This window comes from Protobothrops mucrosquamatus, unplaced genomic scaffold (assembly GCF_001527695.2).
Source record: "Protobothrops mucrosquamatus isolate PMUCROS unplaced genomic scaffold, P.Mucros_1.0 scaffold565, whole genome shotgun sequence".
Classification (NCBI taxonomy): Eukaryota; Metazoa; Chordata; class Lepidosauria; order Squamata; family Viperidae; genus Protobothrops; species Protobothrops mucrosquamatus.
In genome coordinates, this window is record NW_015386868.1 from 181,869 (window position 1) to 200,161 (window position 18,293).

At 39.9% G+C, this 18,293-nt stretch overlaps 1 protein-coding gene across 1 annotated transcript in view; it reads left to right on the top strand.

Moving 5' to 3' along the window:
• ANKFN1 (ankyrin repeat and fibronectin type III domain containing 1) overlaps positions 1-18,293 on the top strand; it is a 106,182-nt gene that overhangs the window by 9,393 nt on the left and 78,496 nt on the right. Inside the window, exons 2-4 of the mRNA XM_015817224.2 lie at positions 212-422; positions 7,134-7,328; positions 8,215-8,328. Of these exons, the coding sequence (XP_015672710.2) occupies positions 212-422; positions 7,134-7,328; positions 8,215-8,328 (520 nt within the window). The remainder of the gene's footprint in view (positions 1-211; positions 423-7,133; positions 7,329-8,214; positions 8,329-18,293) is intronic.

The following is an 18,293-nucleotide window of genomic DNA, read 5'->3' on the forward strand; positions in this document are numbered from 1 at the left end:
CCCCCCCCACATCCATCAGAAAAAGAGCTTCAGCATCTTGTTTTGAAACCTTTCAAGATCAACCCTATACCAAATGTCTAGCTGCCTTCTTTCATATAGTTACTGAAATGTACAAAAATGTTGAGTATCCTTTAAATAATATTTTTTAGTGTAACGTTTTTAAAAATTGATGTAAAAGTCCGTAAGGCACACCCAGTTATTTCACCAACAGAACTTCCAGTGCTGCGAAGCCATGTTCGAGGCTGTGGAGCAACAGGACCTGGATGCCGTCCAGGTTCTTCTTTACCAATACACACCGGAGGAGTTGGATCTCAACACACCTAATAGTGAGGGATTAACAGCTCTGGACATCGCTATCCTGACGAATAATGTGCCCATTGCCAAGATCCTCATGAAAGTTGGTGCAAAAGAGAGTCCACACTGTAAGTATCGCAGGATGCAAAAATAGCTGAATCATACTAAAAAGATTGAATGAATCAAAGGGGAAGTAGCACACAGTTCTTTACAGGGCTTTTTTTTTGTCATAGAACGTCCAGAACGGAGTTCCGGCACCTTTTTGGGATGGAACCTTGTAGGGTAGGCAAGGCGGGTTGTATGACATGTGTGAGGTTTTTTTTACAAAAAAGCACTGGTTCTTTAAAGCCACTTGTATTTTTGCTTGTATACAATCAATCAGCAAGAAGAAGAATCCTATCCTATCTGGATCATGGAGAACTCGTAGATGTTCCCATGGTTGCCTACTCAAAGGCTGAAGTGTTTATACCAAACAATTATTATTAAATGTATTTCCTCAGGATTTGTATGTGCCATTCATTCCATTTTACATTTGGTGGGGTCAAGATTCCTCTCTTTAATTCTGTCTTTTGGAACCATTTTCAATCATGATTCTATTATTGACCTTTTTTTTTAATTGAACTATGTTTACAGCTATGTTGTAACTTTGAAAGGTTGCTAAACAAATGGTTATAAGTCAAGGACTACTTATATGCCCCTGTCACTGTATTCTAACATGCTTTTTGCATTCAGATCCAAAAGCCTTGTATAACTTCACAAGCTGTGTAATAATTGAACACAATGCATACATGCCATAGTGGTGTGTAAATCATGGCAAACTAGAGTTAAAAGCAAATGTAGCCTAATATAATTTATAGAGCTGGCCAGTGAAATTTTGTTTTGAACAGATATGAATGGAATACAGTGCTAGTCATAAAATACCTTTTCCCCAGTTCTGTAAGAAGAAAACATACAGACTCTGCTGTTGTGGTTGCAGCCAGCTGTTGGCCTGGCAGGAGGACAGAATGGAACAAGGCAATAACAACCATTTAAATCATCCATTCATTCCAATGTGACTAGTAAATAAAGGCCCTGTAGATATGCCTGGAAAGTTTTGGTTTCCTTTGGATGTCAAGCTTAATACTCGTTTTTGCCCCCCTGGACATCTTAAGGATATTCATTCAAATCCAAATTTGAATCTGGGATTAATGATTTGAAGGAAGTGGTGCTGTGAGATGCTATAAAGCAGCATTTCCCTATATATTTCAGAAATTTAAAATGCTTAACCTGTAAAATTTTAATTCACACTGCCCTTTTTTTGTCACACCTCTTCAAAGTATCTTCATGTACGTATCTGATTGGAGAAAAGGATTTAATGAACTAGGTTATTTTAAGCCACAACTGCAGTAAAAAAAAAAAGTTTGCAAATGGGCATTTTTGAATAGTAGTTTGTATCACAGGCCAGACTCTCATGTGGCATATGATTGTACCAAAATGCGTTGCTGGCAAAATTTTGATGGAGCACGAGCTTTTATATTAATGTATAAGTTTCACTATCATACAAATGATGAATAAATCATAGAGATATAGAAAGATTGCAAAGATGGTTTTTGAAATAATGTGTTGAAAAACAAAAACTGGTAATACATAAAAATTCAATGATTAGACAAAAATCCCTTCCAGCAGAATTTTGCTTGGGTGAGATATACTAACTGAAAAACTCCCCTTTTAAATTGCTTGCAAAATACAATCTAAACAATCACTTCCTTTTTAAGGCTACTTGTATTTTTAATATTATGTAGCTCCCAAACACGTGATTTTGTTATTTAGCAGTAATGAATAAAAAGTCTTTGAGCTACCTATTAGTACAGCAAAATCCTGTATTTGGCAATAAAAATAAATTTCCTTCAAGTGAAGTTTCAATTCTTGTAATTATAAGGATATGTCCATAGATCACAGTATGAAAGCTGTTTGTTATTGCCTTCTTCAAGCTACTTTTTCAACTTCCCAATTTAGCTTACAGCCCTCAGATTTCCTGATGGTCTCTTATCCAAATCTGGCCCTACTTAGCTTTTAAGTTTATCTAAGATTCTGCCAGCTTGAAAAGTATGTGCATGTGTGTGCATGTATGCGTGTATGTGTGTATGAATGTATATAGATTAGTCCTCGACTTACGACCACCATGAAGCCCAACATTTCCATTGCTAAGCAAAGCAGTTATTAAGTGAGTTGTGTCTCATTTTAATCATGCAGTCCTTAAGCGAATCCGGCTTCCCTCACCGGCTTTGCTGTCGTACAAGCCAGCTGGGAAGGTCACAAAATGGTAATCACATGATCTTGGGACATTGCAACCATCATAAGTACAGGCCAGTCACCAAGCACCCAAATTTTGATCACATGACCATGGAGATGCTGCAACGGTCGTAAGTGTGAAAATCAGTCGTAAGTTGAGGACTACCTGTATGTGAATACCTACCTACCTACTGTATGTGTCTATATGTATGGGTGCTTGTTTATATGGGTGTGTGTGTGTGTGTATGGGTAGATGTGGATGTGGGTGTATATGTCTGCATGTGTGTGTTTGTGTGTATATATGTGTGCGTGTTTGTATATCTCAGGAACAATGATGTGTCATTTTATTTTATTTATCAAATTTTTACAACAGTCCCTCTCCCATCAATTCAGAGACAGGGGATCCGGGGTCCTCTAAAGGTGACCAAACCTTGCTTCTGATTAGCCCTGGTGCCTCAGAGCTGTCTGGGGTTCAGTCATATCAGAAGGAGCTCCCCGTGGATTCACCATCACCAGACTAACCTGAGACGAGAATTCATTGGCATCTAGAACTGAAAACAGCCCTCAGTAAGTTCAACTGCCCATAGGATGCATTCATTTTCAATAGCAACAAACCTCACAGGAAACCAAGCAATGGCAGTTGTAAATAAGCAGACAACCTAGAGCCAAGAGAGAGAGTTTGGGGTTCATTGGACCCCAGAGAGGATACCTGAGCTCTGGCTGGAAGATAAACCATCATCAACCACAGGTCTTCTTTGAACTTGCCTGTGGTACAGCACAGACTGCTCTCGGTTGACCCTTGTCCAAAGCCAGGCCTGTTGAGTACCTGAAGAACAGCTCACCTGCTTGATGACACTGCCCACTGTCTCCATTCAGGGAACCGTCCCACCTCATTTTTTCCCCCTTGTCTGTGTGCTTGCAAGGGGAGAGCATGTGATTTGTGGAATTAGCTAACAGTAGTTTAAACCGAGACTCAAATTCTGACATCTTACTTAGAACTTTTAGAATATGGAATAACAGAGTCAGAAAGGGACTTGGAGGTCTTCTAGTCCCATAATGAAACCATGTCTTCAAGAGCTCGAATTTAGAAAACTCTGCTGTTAATTTAAAGTTAGTTAAATTAATAACAGTTAGTATGGATCTGCCTGTCTTTGTGCTCCAGGGATTTGTACCTTGAGGCTACAATTTCCTGGCATTTTTTTTAAAAAAAACTGGCCTCCTTTAACTTTCCTGGGAGATTTTCTCTCTCTCCTTGGTTACTGTAGCTGTTCAGTGAAAAGAGTTGTGTCATTTAATATTTATTTGTTTATTTTTCTGTCATGGTTCGTGACTGGAGGGAAAAAAAAAAGAATCAGGGGTGACAGGGAATAAAGCACGTGATTGACATGATTGACGGCTGAAGTAACATTCATTAGGCATGACAAATCTACAGGAAAACACAGCCTGGAGTGTTCTAAACAGCAATTAAAAAAAACACACACGACTGAACTGATTTTTCATTGACCATCTATAAATAAATGCAGACTGATGGCATGGAGGGGCAATCGTAAATGAGTATTCATTTCCTGTCTTTAATGCAAACATGCTTGTGAATGCAGGCCAGGTACCTATAGCCACTTCATTTCTGTGGTTAAATAATGCACTGTGCTGATCACCATTTGCATTTGCTATCTCCATCCATTGGAAATCTGAAGAGGAGAATTTTATAAATAGATCACTACTGCAAGTGGGGTCCTTCTTCCAAAGCTGATAGCTAAGATGGGATGCAAATTGGTATCAACTAGGCCAGGGGTAGGCAACTTTGGCTCTTTTATGAGTCGTGGACTTCCACTCCCAGAATTCCTGAGCCAGCATGGCTCAGCTTGGAAACCTCTCCCTTTCCCCTCAGCATGGCTGGCTCAGGAATTCTGGGAGTTGAAGTCCAGGAGTTATAAAAGAGCCAAAGTTGCCTACCCCTGAACTAGATGCAGTGAGCTAATCCTTTATGTGGCAATTTGCTTTGCTTTGCTTTGCTTTGCTTTGAAATTCAGCCCGTACAAGTTGTCCTCGGCATACAATCACAACTGAACCCAAAATTTCTGTTGCTAAGCAAGGCAGTTGCAAAGTGAGTTGTGCCTCATTTTACAACTTTTTGCCACGATTGTTAAGTGAATCATGCAGTCCTTAAGTGAATCTGGCTTCCGTCATTGACTTTGTTTGTTGGAAGCTGGCTGGGAAGGCTACAAATGGTGATCACATGACCCCGGGACAGAGCCAGTTGCCAAACACCGGAATTTTGATCACGTGACCGTGGGGAATGCTGCAACAGATGTAAGTGTGAAAATCACTCCAAAGTCACTCTTTTCAGTGCTGTTGTAACTTTGAAGTGTCACTAAATGAACGGTTGTATCTGTATGGTGAAATATTATGTTTTGCATCTTCACGTGTAATGTGAGCCTATTTATTTTGGCTTATTCAACAAACTACAGTTAAAATAGACCATGACTTAACATGCTCTGGAAACCCTGCTATAATACCATTAAATATTTAAGAAGTTGTCAGAGTATTTAAAGACACGTTTCTATAAGAAATGAAAGGGTATTTGCATTTACCATAAATTGTTCGTGACAGTTGAGTGCGGTTATAGTTTAAATAACTGCCAAGGGATTCTGTATATATCTGTTTAAAAGTCTTTTAATCACTCAATAACCAGCATTTGGTGGGTTTGCAAACATAGTAAGTTAACAATACTGGTTTATAAACAGAGTGACCAAATTAAACAAAGTACTACTGTGCTTTGTCAAACATTTTATACAATAAAATGAGAAAAATAATTTTTGAAAAATTCCTACAATTCATTAAAATGCATTTTATTCTAACTTAAATTATTGTTGTAAATTTAACATCAGAAATGACATCAGTGTGGTCTTAAACATAACAAGCAAGGTCCAGAGTTACAATTTTACAATGCAATATATATTGTATATTACAATGCAAAACGTAGACAATTTAAAATGCTGAATCTAATAAATCTTTAGGGAGATGATATTCAGGTCAAATGCATTAGAGTAGTCTCTGTAAATCAGTAATTTGAACAAAGAAGGTTAGGAAAAGGAATTATCTTCATAAAGGTGCTTTTAATGTATATAAATTGTGAGTTCAAAATCTTACAGATGAAATGTATCAACTCAAATAAAGAAAAAATGGTTTAGTATATACTTGGAACAATCTCCACATGACATTTATGTGCTGTAATCCTCTTGCACATGAACTCAACTATATTTTAGTATCTTCTTTAATACAGTCTGGTTGTTTGTTTGTTTGTTTTTTAAATAATCATTTATCCAGAAAGCAAAAATGTGGCCTGTGCTAAAACGGTCGCATAATTGCTTTTTTGGTGCAATATTAAAAGCAGCCAACTCCATGGAGTGGCAAGTAAGCTGTTTAAGGATGCAGCAACAACGTTGCAGTTCCCTATAGGTCACAACTGCACAACATATCAATGTAACAAATTATCAGCCCTTCAAAGGAGGCCAAATCAAGAAACAAACATCACAGGGATTCCAGGAACATTATTGATGAAAGTATAATAACAGAATCTTGAAAGTCTGTCCAAATTTCTCTCTGTCCCATCTAGGCTAAAAAATAAATAAATAAGACACAGTTATTTTGAGTTTCTTTCTCACACTTGCTTCTGGATTGTACAATCCTTCCTTCAAGTCCCCTTCTTAATGGTTCTTTCATACTTTTCCAAACATCATCTCAAAATTCCTCTACCCAAATTTATTGCAGAGCCATATCTTTGAGCATTACTGACTGAGGCTAGAACCAAAGAAGGATTTCAGCCAAAGATTCAGGGACGCATCTCTGAGAAGATGCTCATTTTTGTAGATAGAAAACCAGCTATTAGTCCCTGCAAAGTGTTAAGGGTCAACCACAGATCTAGAAGACAGAAATTCAAATGTTATGTGTACTGTTTTCATCCACATACAGGTAAGACCTCAACTTCACAACTGCCCTGTTTAATAATGTTTGAAGTTAATGACAATGCTGAAAAAAATAACTTTGCAGCTTGTTCTCGCGCTTATGACCATGACAGCATCCCCATAGCCACCTGATTGAGATTCAGATACTATACAACAGCAGGTGTTTCCAACTGTTACAACACCCCATGGTGACTCGGTTGTCATTTGTGTGCTTCACCATCAACTTCCAACAAGCAGAATCAATGGAGAAGCTGGCACTAAAATTGCAAGTTGGGTCCCATGATATTTCACTTAACAACTGCACTGCATGGCAACTCCATTGGTAGTCAGTAAATGAGGACTACCCGTATTTTAATTGAGAACCAGTTGGTTCTCTCTGGAACAGTAGATGACACCTTTACAGGTTATTGTAACAGACTGGTCTCCATCCATGGGTTTACCCACAAGGATGCAGGGTAATACTTTTTAAAGTACCCATATTTCTCATACACTGTATTCTCTCATATATGATCTCGTATAAACTCCTCTGTCCTCAAAGCTGATTAACTTCCAAATTTTCCTTTGAAAAGTCCCGGAACTTAACCCAGTTCCTCTTCCTAGCAGTTGTCAGCGTGGAAGGCAGATCCGTCCATCTGAGCAACTTAGTCCAAGAAGCTCAGCAACGGGTGAGTGACCTGTCTGCACAAGTCATGAGTGAAAGTCTCGGCACAGACAGCTCTGAGAAGGAGAAGCAGCTGAAAGCCTGGGAGTGGAGATACCGGCTTTACAAACGCATGAAGTCCAGCTTTGAACATTCCAGTAAGAGCCATGGGGAGAAATGTTTGGATGAGTGAAATGTGTAGAACAGAAATAATTCATAACACAGACTGGGTTTCCAGGGATTTCTCCTTAGTGTTTCAGTTGAGCAACTAACCTGGCTTGACAAATGGGTTACAGATAGAACAGCAACCTGCCTGCTCTTAAAATAAGACAAGCGCAGGATTAGAAAAGAATTATTCAGTTGTCTATTCGTAGAGATGGACATTTATCATAAGGAAGGTTAGCAACTATTATTAGACCTTCTTAAGGAACCAGCTTGAAACAGTAGAAGGACATCTTGCTTTGCGATATAGTAAAATACGTTTCATATCCAGTGCAGTCATGATGTCAGAAAATATGAAATCTTTAACAAATAATCTATGTTTCACACGCAGGAAAGTTTTAACTGCTAAAACTTTGCCAGACTGACAAATTCACAAACGTGCATTAAAAACAGCTTCTTATATTTGTTTTTAAAAGTTATAAAATAAATGATATCTAAACATACAGCACAATCAGTGTCTAAATAATTCTAAATGCAAATTGAAATTAATTAGCTCTTCCATTATTCTGTCCCCTTGGCAGAGCCTGGGTGACTGAGGAAATGTCTGATGGTGATATTCTAAATCTTGTACTGTGCTTACATATAAGAACGTGCCATTAAAGATACGCTGTATTCTCCCAAACAGACGAAGAGAACAAGGGAAACCAATGGTGTCAAGCAGTCTCATTAGCATAGATGCCTTGTTTTCATTACAAACACAAGCGACTTCAGTAGAAAGCTCGCCCAGGTTGCACGGTTTCGACTCATTTCTTCAATGACCCAGGGCAGGGTTGGAAAAGTATTTGTTCCGCATGGAGTGCAGTGTTTTTCCTCTGTTCGCAGGAGCCCCCGAGGCACCAACCAACATCTGCCTTATGGTAACAAGCAGCACATCACTCACTGTCACTTTCCAAGAGCCTCATAGCATCAATTCAGCAGTGGTGACAAAATACAAAGGTAATAGATTTGTATCGATTTCATAAGCTTTCATTAACGCACGTTAAATGAAATGGAGGGCTTTATATCTTTCTTTGTAGTTGAAAGAAGTTCCCCAATCTGACTTGGATTAGATATGAACTATATTTGATTTATTTTAGTAATGGGAAGACAATCTGACACCTTAAACCCACATGTGCCTCAAACTTCCTCCCTTCCTCTTCTGTATCTCTCTTCAATGAAAGCATGTTTAAGCCCTAACATGGTCTTGATAGTAATTAAGAAAAGCTAGAAAAGACACAGAACCCTCCCTGCCCAAACCTAGGAGAGGAGAGGGGGGAGGGGAGGGGAAAGGAAGGGTGGGGAGGGGAAGGGAAGGGAAGGGAAGGGAAGGGAGGGGAAGGGAGGGGAGGGGAGGAGAGGGAAGATCATAGCCCTCTGTTTCTCATATACCAGCCACATATACCCCAGGTAGAACATCTCAATATGATATTGAAATGCAGAACTGAGACACTCACTCCTCAGTTGTTGGTTTTTTCAGGATTCACAGCTGAACATTTGTAACAGTGAGTGCTAGTCTTCCTTTCTATTAGCATGTGCAGCTCACAATGTTTTACTTCCCATCATCGTTTGGGGAAAATAGTGTTTTGACTTAGTACAGTTTGTCTTCATTTTGCTCCTGCCATAATTCCCTTTATTCTTCACAAGTCCTTAAAGATTCACCTTCCGTTAATTCATCTATCGATTGATACTATCCCAGATGAGAAAAACGTGAAAGGAAGCTGAAAGTGGGGGCCATTCCTTAATGAAAGCCACAAGGTGTTATTATGGGGAAAAGCAGGAGGAGGCATCACTATCTATACATTGCTCTGAATTCCTATATGAAAGGCAGGAGATTACATTTATACATAAATAAGGGGAGGAATATTTGTTTCAGTAGTAACTAGGGATTATCACAAGAGCCACCTAGTTACTTATCTGCTACTTCCTGGTGGTGTTTGGGGTTACCATCCCATTTCACTGAAATCTAGATTTTTCAGTTTCTAGAGCCATATACAGTTATAACCACAAGAGAGCTCTGGCCTAAAAGTGGAATTTGTTATGTTGTTTGACTGCACGTCCAAATTAACTTCCCCCAATGTCATCATTGGCATCCTTCAGTCTCGAGAGACCATGGTATCGTGCTCTGGAATGAGGTCCTAAGGCAGCATCTGGTGTTGCTGAAAAGGCCAATTCGAGAATGGCAGTCCCTTCCACACTGAGGGCAGATACAATCTGTCCCCTGTCCAGCCCCCAGATTTCGCTGGTTCTGGGACTGCCTCTTTGCTTCAGCCTGCCGCACAAGTGTCTCTTCAAATTGGAGAAGGCCATGCTGCGTCTTTAGCCTCCAGGCTGAACGATCAGAGGTCAAGGATTCCCAGCTGTTAATGTCCATTCCCAAGGCCTTTAGGTCCCTCTTGCAGATATCCTTATATCGGAGCTCAGGTCTCCCTCTGGGGCACTTTCCTGCACTAGTTCTCCATACAGGAGATCTTTTGGAATTTGACCTTTTAAATGTGTTGGATGGCTCACCCATTATTATCTCTCAGTTTCTATAGGCCATAGTGATTGAGAACTATGGAATCTGGAATCTCTCCATGCAGTATTTGAGGCACTAGCTTGGATGTAGCTGTCACAAATCTTTCTCAACCTGTTATTTTATTTATGCTTTCTTGCTCAAGCTTAGGACTAAACTATACCCGTATTTACAGCAAGGGTATAGATTGCAAACCTCTCCTTCCTTGGGAAGACATGCTCAGGAAATAATCTGGGGGGAGGGGTCCATCTCTCAACTGTTGCTTTCCGTAGGAATTTTTCTTACAGAAAACTAGTAGACCTTGAAGTAATCCAACCTCAGAACGTCTCTTTGAAGTGTTCTAAGCCTGAAACAAAATATATATGCTCCAAGGTCTTTGTTTTGAGGTCAGACCAAAATAAGCTATTTTGCTTCAAGCTCGGGATAAAATTTAGCTGCTTCGACCGCTCTGATTATTCCCAAGGTCTGCATGTGGTTGAGCTGCTATTTTAGGGGTTGTGATTGGGATGCTAGCTAATTTGTGATTGTGATTGGGTTGCAGGGCTAATCAAATCCCTGGTGCTCTCAGTTTAAATTGGATGGGGTAATATAGGAGCGAAATCTGGAGAGGAAGGCGATAGCGAAGCTGATGGTGAAGCAGAAAGAGAAGGCTGCATCCAACAGCAAGACATTGCTGTTATCTAGGGTTCACCTGGGAAACACTACCTGGAATGTAGGTAGTGAAAAGGATACAGGTGTCCATGGAAACATCTGTGCTTCGTAGTTTTGGTAATGCTACTTAGATTGCAAAACGCAAAGGCTACAATATAGGGTTGGTTTGGTTGGCACTGGTGTGCATATGTGTGCACATTCACTTTTGTGAACTATTGATGTTGAGCTTCCAGATGCATTTAAAAATCCAAAGAAGCTGCATTGTTCAAGTATGGCGCGTTGCCCTGCGTACATGCTTTTGGGTCTTGTAGCTTCAATATTAATGTGATTCATGCAATTCGGAAGCTCCATAGCCATCAGTTGCTCTTACTGAGGCTGTGCTTGGCAGACAGATTGCAAAAAGGGAGCATGCTAAACGGTAGCTTAATCTTGTTAAATAGGCTAGGGTGGCAGTGCCTGCAGAAGAATTGGCTAAGAGGATTTCAAAAAGAAAACATTAAGAAAATTTCATTGGAAAAGTGTGATGTACAATGTCTGCCTTTCTGGCTGGATTTGTTTGTCTTCAGGCAGTAATGGTATCACTAGATTGGAAAGTTAAAACAATTATCTATTTTATCTTGTCAAAGTGTTGGCTCAGAGTCCCAAGATCTGAGGAGGAAAAAGAGAGAAGTATCTGATAACAGATTTTAAATTAAACTCAGGGATTTTCTAGGGGTGAAAGCAGAGTTGTGCCTGTGAGGATTTGTTTTGATTTTTAAAAATGTTCTTTTGCCTGTTTGCTACATTCTGTAAATTGACTGGCTGGCTGGCTGGCTGGCTGGTAGTGTATATCATAGAACTTAGAATCATAGCAGTGGAAGGGACCTCAGAGGTCTTCTAGTCCAACCTCCTGCTCAAGGTAGGAGACCTTATCAAGTGGTTGTCTTGTCTATTCCTGAAAACCTCTGGTGATGAAGCACTCACAACTCTGGGAGGCAAACTGTGCCATTGATTAATTGTTCTCACAGTCAGGAAATTTCTCCTTAATTTTAGGTTGGTTCTTTAGTTAACAAGCTTCCACCCATTACTTCTTGTCCTGCCTCCTGGTGCTTGGAAAAATAAGTCAATCCTCTCTTCTCTGTGACAGCCCCTCAAGTATGGGAAGACAGCTATCCCTAATCTTTCTTTTTTGATAGGCTAGATACACCTAGCTCCATTAATCTTTCATCATAAAATTTAGTCTCCAGACTCCTTATCATCTTTCTCACTCTTCTCTGCAGAGTTTCTAGGGCAGGGGTGTCAAACTGCCGGCCCACGGGCCAGTTTCATCATACCAGAGCCGCACCCACCCCATTGCCAGCAATGGCTAAAAAGTTCCGATACGTTGCGCGACGTCACGTGATGTCTCGAGTTTGACATGTCTGTTCTAGGGTCTCAGCATCTTTTTTGTATCGTGGTGATACAAACTGGATGCAGTATTCCAAGAGTGGCCTCACTAGTGAAGTATAAATTGGTATTATCACTTTTTGTGATCTTGATGCAGCTATCTTTTTTTGCAGCTGCAGCACACTGCTGCCTCATAATTTAGTGGTTGTCCATTAGGACACTTAGCTCTCTCACACAGTTATTATTGTTGAGCCAGGTTCTGCCTGTTCTAAACCTATGCATTTGGTTCTCCTGCCTAAGTGAGGAGCTTTCTTTTCTCACCACTGAACTGCATCTCATTGTATAGGCCCAGTGCTCAAGTCTGTCAACATCCTTCTGAATCATGAATCTATTTTCTAAAGTGTTAGCTATTCCCCTAGCTTGGAGTTGTCTGCAAATTTGATGAGTTCCTTTCTATCCCCTCATTTAGATCATTATGAAAATATTGAAGAGTACTGCGCCCAAGACAGAACCTTGAGATGTCCCATTGCATGCTTCCCTCCATGTAGATGTAATTCCATTGAGAACTACATGCTTGTGCAGTTGGTCAGCCAACTGTGAATCTCTCTGGTGATGGTGGTATAGTCTATTCCACATTGTTCTATCTTATCAAGACATAGACTGTGGTCTACTTCGTCAAATGTCTTATTGAAGGCCATGTAGAATCTAGAATAGAATAGAGCTGGAAGGAACCTTGGAGGTTTCTAGTGCAGCTCCCTGCTCAAGCAGGAGAACTGATACCACTTCAGATAAGTGACTGTCTAGTCTCTTCTTAAAAACCTCCAGTGATGGAGTGCCCACAATTTCTGAAAGCAAGCTGTTCCACTGGTTAATTGTCCTCACTGTTAGGAAGTTTCTAAGTATATTATGTCCACAATATTTCCCTGATCTACTAATTTAGTCACTTTATTAAAGAAAGCAAATAAATTTGTTTGGCATTATCTGTTTCTAACAAACCCATTCTGGAAAACCTTGTTCATTTCGAAGTGCTCGCAAATCCACTGTTTGATTATCTTTTCCTGGATTTTCTCAGGTATTGATGTCAAGCTGACTGACCAATAATTTCCTAGATCCATTTCCCCCCTTTTTCTAGACTGGAACTATATCAGCTCTTTTCCAGTATTCTGGTAGCTCCCCTGTGCTACAGGAACTTTGAAAGATTACATTCAGTGGCTCCAAATTACTTCCGCCAGCTCCTCCAGAACCCTGGGATGTAAACTATCTAATCCAAGTGATTTGTAGTCATCCAGAGTGGATAGGTAATCTCTATCCACCTATCTCTTCCTTCAGGATCAGAAGACATGGAGAAATCTGGCCCATAGAATTGCCAAGAGTCACACAATTGAATGGATATCATCATCATCACTAATTCTTTGCAATTTTGACTTGTAAACCTATTCTATCTCCCTTGGTGCTGCTTTTGGTAGGTTGAGTTATATCTTCCTTTTGTGTCAAAACAGATGCAAAGAAAGTATTAAGCAATTATGCTTTCTCCCTGCCGCCTGTCACCTTCCTGCCAACTATTCCCATTAGTGGATCTATCATTTTCTTGACTTCTTGTTCCTTACGTGTTGAAAAAAATAATTTTTTAAAGTTATTTTTGGCATGAGTTGTCAGACTTAGCTCATTCTGGGCCTTAGCTTTCCTGACTCCCTCCTTGCAGATTTGGGCTACTTGCTGGCATTCTGTTTAGTTATGTACTCCTCTTTCCTTTTTTTGTGTGTATTTGATCTTTTTGTCCCCCAGTTTATCAGAGAGCTCTGACTGCAACCATACCAGTCAGATTGGGTGTCTTTTGTTTTTTATCTGTGATATGTTTTTGCTTGGCCTTTATTATCTCATTTTTCAGGATTTTCCAAACAGGAATCCTTCCTAATCATTCTCTTAGTTTCTTGAAGTCAGCTCTCTTAAAGTCTAAATTACTAGTCTGACTTGGTTCATTTACCTGTGGTTGCATTATGGTGAATTGGAGTATGATATGGCTGATCTCTGCCAAAGTTCCTATAAATTCTACTCCCTCAACCACTTCATCCCTATTAGTGAGAATTAAGTCCAGTATAGCTGTTCCTCTAGTTCCCGCCTCAACCTTTTATAAGACAAAATTGTCAGCTAGGTACATCAAGAACCTGTTTGATCCCCCACTCAGTGCACAGTTTTCTTCATTCCACCTATTCATCTAGCCATGGAGTGAAAGAAAATTTAGCAAGATGTTTGTTTTGAGGTCCAGTGTTCCCTATGGCCATCAAATGAATTCATGTTTTGTTCGATCAGACTATAGTAAACACAAAAACATTTCCCTAGAAACTCAAAACAAAACATCATTTTCTACTTGGAAATTTTTGTGCATAGCCCTGGTTTCCTTTCCGAGCTGATTTTACACAAACCAATGTTGAGAACATGAATTTTCTTTATAAATGTGAGTCAAGAAAACTTAAGGGCTTATAATAGCATGTGGGAAATTGAGACAAATTGACTTTTAGAACATTTATTTTTATTTTATTTTTTACAGTTTTATCTGTTTTTGGAATACACTTTAAGCACTTTGTTCACAGTACTAAATATATAGCTGTGATGTGTCTTAAAATAAATAAGTACATAAATGGTCTAATAGGAAAAAAGTTTTGAAGTTCTCCTCTATTCATCTGCTTCAAAGCAAACTATAGGTACTATACTTAGCAATGGGGGAACAACCATCAGGGCTTTCTTATAATGTTTTACAACAAGGGAATGTGACATTTAAGGCTAAAACAATGCAATTATATTAATGCATCCTAGTTCAAATATACACAAATTAATTAAGTAGTTAAAAATCACATGTAATTGCTACTACACTTCCATTTTAAAAGCAGTTTCTCTGGAATGTCCTTGTCTTCTTACCAGGTATGAAAACGATTTTCTGAAATTTCAGGAGACTCAGCTTTGCAAACATAAATAGCATGGCTCTTTTCAGTCATTTGTGTATATTTAGAAAATAGAATAATAATGTTTTGGTCATTCTCTAAGCCAGTGGTTCTCAAACTTTCTGAATCCATGGCACAATATTGAATACAACATTGCTTTGTGGTACACCAGAAAATTACTGATCATATATACGTTTTTTTAAACATATACTGCACGGTTCAAGGGAAACTTATACATTTAAAAAAAAAATACAAACATTACTGAATATACAGATTGTATACAATGAACATAAAAAGGAGGCATGGTGGCGCAGTGGTTAGAATGCAGTATTGCAGGCTAATTTTGCCAACTGCCAGAAGTTCGATCCTGACTGGCACAAGGTTGACTCAGCCTTCCAACCTTCCGAGGTCGGTAAAATGAGGACCCAGATTGTTGGGGGGAATATGCTAACTCTGTAAACTGCTTAGAGGGCTGTAAAGCACTATGAAGCAGTGTATATACTGTAAGTCTAAATGCTATTGCTATAATACAAAAAATGAAAAATAAAATAGCATGCACAGAAAATCTTTTGCCACATTAGTAATAAGTCAAGTCATGGCTATGTGTCATGGCACACCAGTTGAGAACTAATACTCTAAGGCAGAGGTCCCCAATCTTTTGGGCACCAGGGACCAGTTCCGTAGAGACAGGGTTTTTTTCGTGGACTGGAGGGGGTGTGGTTTTGTGTGCTGCCTGCATCCTGCGGATGGGACTTTGGCCCAGTTTCTGGCATGACGCAGACCAGTGCCAGTCCATGGACTAGGGGTTGGGAATCCCTGCTCTAAGGCATATTTGTGTTTGCACAATGTAATTTAAAATCTACATTAAATAAAACCATGCATTTTAAATTCACTGAGAATGGTATTGTCTATTTTTTTCCCAAGTCTAGCCTCTAGGCCAAGGTTGTCTACCCCTGCTCTAGCCCATGCTGATTAAGGAATTCTGAGAGTTAACTCATTCAGAGGGTGGCAGGTTAAGGAAGGCCCAAAAGAAAGACAGGCAAAGGTTACAATTTAGGGTACCTAGTTGCCACCCTTAAAGCCAAAACAAACTGATTGTGTCTTTTCTTCACCTCCTCCCATGCATGCAATCCTGCTGACTGACATGATTCTGCTGATTTTGTAGGCTGGAGATGAACTGCTAGAGAAGAGCTACCATAAGGGTTGGACCACAGAATTAGTCTGTCAGGCATTTGTTTTCAGATGACACCCTCTGATCCACCAATGCAGAAGCTTTCACCACATGAATGACTATGCAACTTATGAAATCTGCTAGTAATCACTTTGAAATAATGTTTAGTTCAAAAGTGGTGTACAGGTAGTCCTTGTCCTACAACCATTCGTTTAGTGATCATTCAAAGTTACAACCAGTGAAACCGCTCGCAGCAGTAGGCCACGTGGCTTGTTGCACTGATCGCAATCACACCAGTGCTGCTGCTCACAGCAAGAGGCCATGTGGTGCATTGCAGCAATCATGCCAGTGCAACCGCTCGCGGCAGGAGGCCACAAGGCTCATTGCACTGATCATGATCGGTGGCAGTGGCACAATTGGCACAGCAAGCCTTGTGGCCTCCTGCCATGATCAGCGGCTCTGGTGTGATCGGCGTGATGAGCCATGTGGCCTCCTGCCGCGATTGGTGGCACCGGCGCATCGGTGCCATGAGCCATGTGGCCTTTTGCCAAGAACGTTGGCACTGGCGTGATCGGCGCAATGAACCCTGCAGCCTCTTGCTGAGAGTGGTGGTGGCAGCATGATGTCCATGTAGCATGAGGCCGCAAGTGGCTGCAGAACTCAGACAGTGGCGTGACAGGTGTCAGGGTGTGGGAGGCCTGGCTGCAGCGGTCCTAAGGTAAGTGGGTGTGGGGTGCATGGGGCAGTTTCAGCCCACCCGTACCCCAGCTTGATTTTTACGCGTGTGCCTCGTCGCAAACTAGTGCTTATTTTAGGAGTAGGGCTTATATGAGGCACACACATGAAAAATCAAGGTAGGAGTTATTTTTGGGATAGGTCTTATTTTCAGGGAAACATGATATTTATAATGGTTGCTGTGTCCCACAGTCATGTGATTACCTTTTGCAAGTTTCTGACAAGCAAAGTCAATGGGGAAGCCAGATTCATGTAATAATGGTGTTATTAACATAACACCTTCAGTGATTCACACAACTGTGGCAAGAAGGGTTGCAAAATGGGGCCAAACTCACTTAACAACTGTCTTGCTTAGCAGTGGAAATTGTGAGCTCAGTTGGGGTTATAAGTCAAGGACTACATGAACTGTATATTCATTTATAAAAGATTGTCCATTGTCATTTACAGATCCCCATAAGTCCCACTACATGTATATGTATACATATTTGGGATAACTGAAAAGGAATCATAAATACAAGCCAGAGTCTAATAGACAAATATTCACATAAAATATATACTGTACATTATAATAACTACTGAGATTTTTTTTAACCAATGTACTGAACTTTTGATAGAATATAGCATCCTAATACTGAATTGATTTAGACTGGTCTGCATATTTTTTTGTATTATTCTATGTATTCAGATAGATAATGCCATAAAAGAGTGGTCTGATTCTGAGTAATTGCTCCCTTGTCCATTAAATAATAGTAATTGATATTAAAAGGCTTATAATGGTGTTTATGCTTGCTTTTGCCACCCTGATCTCTTTCTCCAGTCTTGGAGGCTTCTGATTTTCATTCTTCACCTCAAAGTCAGTGAAACTTTGTCAGGGAAAGTAAGATTTCACAGCTTAAAAGGCCCCATGCTGAGGAGAGAATTTCTTTGATCCCCAAGCACCATCTTCAGTAGCTGTGTTTTAACAAGAATATAAGGATTTTGTTAGGCAGAAAAAAATAGCATACTCCATTTTGGAGTATGTCACTTGAAGTACCTCTGAAAAAGATTAAAAAATCTTTCATTGCATGGGAAGTTTATACCTGAGCTGTAATTTGGCAGAGGACAGGATTTGGAAAAGAAAATATTCTCACTTTGCAGAGGAGGATAGACAGAAGAGATTTAGGTGTAAACGTGAGGACAGTTTTCTAAATCCTGTGAATGAGGAAATCTTAGGCAAAATGTTAGTTGCTAAGTTAGTTTTGAGCGTCTGCTCATCTAGCTACTCTGTGTGTGAACTGACATTAGCATTAGCAGTAAGTTATAAGGTGTTTCTTAGCACAGCCACTCTTACCAACAATTCCTTCTGCTAGTCTCAGAAGTTATTTTATTTACTTTACATTTCAAGTGGCCATCAATACATGGGAAGACCACCTCAGCTGCTCAGCATGTTTACTTCTGTGAATCTGTCTGGGCCACATGTGCTCCAGAAACATTCAGAAGAAGTGAAGCTAACCCTGCCATACCATTACATTGCTTGAAAGCTTCTCTGGAGATGGTAAAGTTCTCCTGG